General features: G+C 39.2%; 1 protein-coding gene across 1 annotated transcript in view; it reads right to left on the reverse strand.

The window, feature by feature from the left end:
• The window catches only part of SRGN (serglycin), a 15,678-nt gene extending 14,647 nt beyond the window's left edge, over window positions 1-1,031 (reverse strand). Inside the window, exon 1 of the mRNA XM_008589527.1 lies at window positions 836-1,031. Within this exon, the coding sequence (XP_008587749.1) occupies window positions 836-911 (76 nt within the window). The 5' untranslated portion in view covers window positions 912-1,031. The remainder of the gene's footprint in view (window positions 1-835) is intronic.
• Between the last annotated feature and the right edge of the window lie 584 nt (window positions 1,032-1,615).

Below are 1,615 nucleotides of genomic sequence, written 5' to 3' on the forward strand. Positions count from 1 at the left end.
TGTCACTGTGACTCAACATTTCCTTTACCATTTGGGCAACTTGTTTTTCTACTGCCTATCACTTTAACTATAGTTCTGGCATCTATTTATCAGGCATTATTAAATAAGGCCTTCTGCCTTATTTAGATATGATTCCTTATTTATCAAAGGAGAAGAAATTTTATTTTTCTTACAAACAGATCGTTTTCATTTTCTTAGTTATTAAAGGTTTTCAGTTGTTTCAGTCTGACTAAACAACCCTAAATGACAGAGAAACCTAAGAAGATATTTGCAAATGTGATGTTTCTCAGAGCACCAGCCCAATACTAGCATTCTTTGGCCTCTCTTTAAAATTTGAAAGGGCTTACATTAGCTATGTCTTGCCATAATTGAATTTTCAGTAATAACCAAGTTTTTTTAAAAAAAGAAGAAAAGAAAGAAAGAAATACACACAATCAAATTTGCCCTGATTAAAAACTCGGGGTTGATGTGGACACTCAGGTGTAGGTAGACACTCCAAAACGTTTGAAAGTGCCATCTCCTCCATAACAGACACATGGGTCATTTTCTATATTTCTTAATTGAGCTTTTTAAATGTATAAACCACACATTTTCATCTAAAAAATAAAAGAGCACATTTCAATCATCCTAAGAATTTACAAGACTGCACCTGCCTCCAAGTTTAATTTTTCTTGGTACCAAACATAACTGTACTCACCCTAAGGAGTTCAGCCACCCCAAATCCTTCTTTGCCTCCCTTCCCACAGTAGTATACATTCTATACCTTAAAATGAATATAACCATTTGTGTGGACTCCAGGGCTTACATGCAGGGGGAAAAGACTCCTGGGTCTTACCTTGAACTGAAGATTCCCAAACCAGGATGAGGGCAAGAGCCAGGACGAGCTTACTGCACCTGAGTGATTTCTGCATCGTGACCAACTCACTCTGGCGCTACCAGCTGCACATCAACCTCACGATTAGGAAGTGTAGCAGGGTGCTCTCTGTCCCTTTTAGAAAAGGTTCCAAAACCTCAAACCCTGCCCAGAACACACGTCACAATTTCCTGAAGAAATAGAAAGAGATCCACATCAAGACCCAGAAAGAAAAAAGCAGCAAAATATCTATTCATGCCTATTATGAAACTGCACTGGACTCTCCCCAGGCCTGCTTTTTCAAAAGTTTTGTTGTTTGCCACTTGCCTGTTTGAAATGTTTGTCCCACCAAAACAGTAGAGTCAGCATTCAGGATGGTTAGTTTTCCCTTTCTTCAGGTAACAACCTAAACACAAGATTGTCAACGCCGCGTCGCGGCAATACCAATGAGATAAGGGAGCTGGGTACTACCTTTTCACCACTGGATACCTTCAACATAAAATGTCCTTCATTTTCTTTTTCATCAGGGGGTAGCATAATTGACTGAGCAAGCTCAAGAAGTGAAACTTCAAAGCTGAGTCCTAATCTACAAGAATGAGATGTCAGATTTCAGATAAACAGTTTCTTCTTCTTGGACTTAATTTCTCCCATTGGGTCACTGGCTCTCCCTCTACCACAGAACACAGTGAAGGTTTTTGGTTACAAAGACCTTGGTAAAACAGGAAAACTATTTTGCATTCCTCTGCTCCTTCACACCAAGTA

The sequence above is a fragment of the Galeopterus variegatus genome, unplaced genomic scaffold, assembly GCF_000696425.1.
Source record: "Galeopterus variegatus unplaced genomic scaffold, G_variegatus-3.0.2 Scaffold5499, whole genome shotgun sequence".
Lineage (NCBI taxonomy): Eukaryota > Metazoa > Chordata > Mammalia > Dermoptera > Cynocephalidae > Galeopterus > Galeopterus variegatus.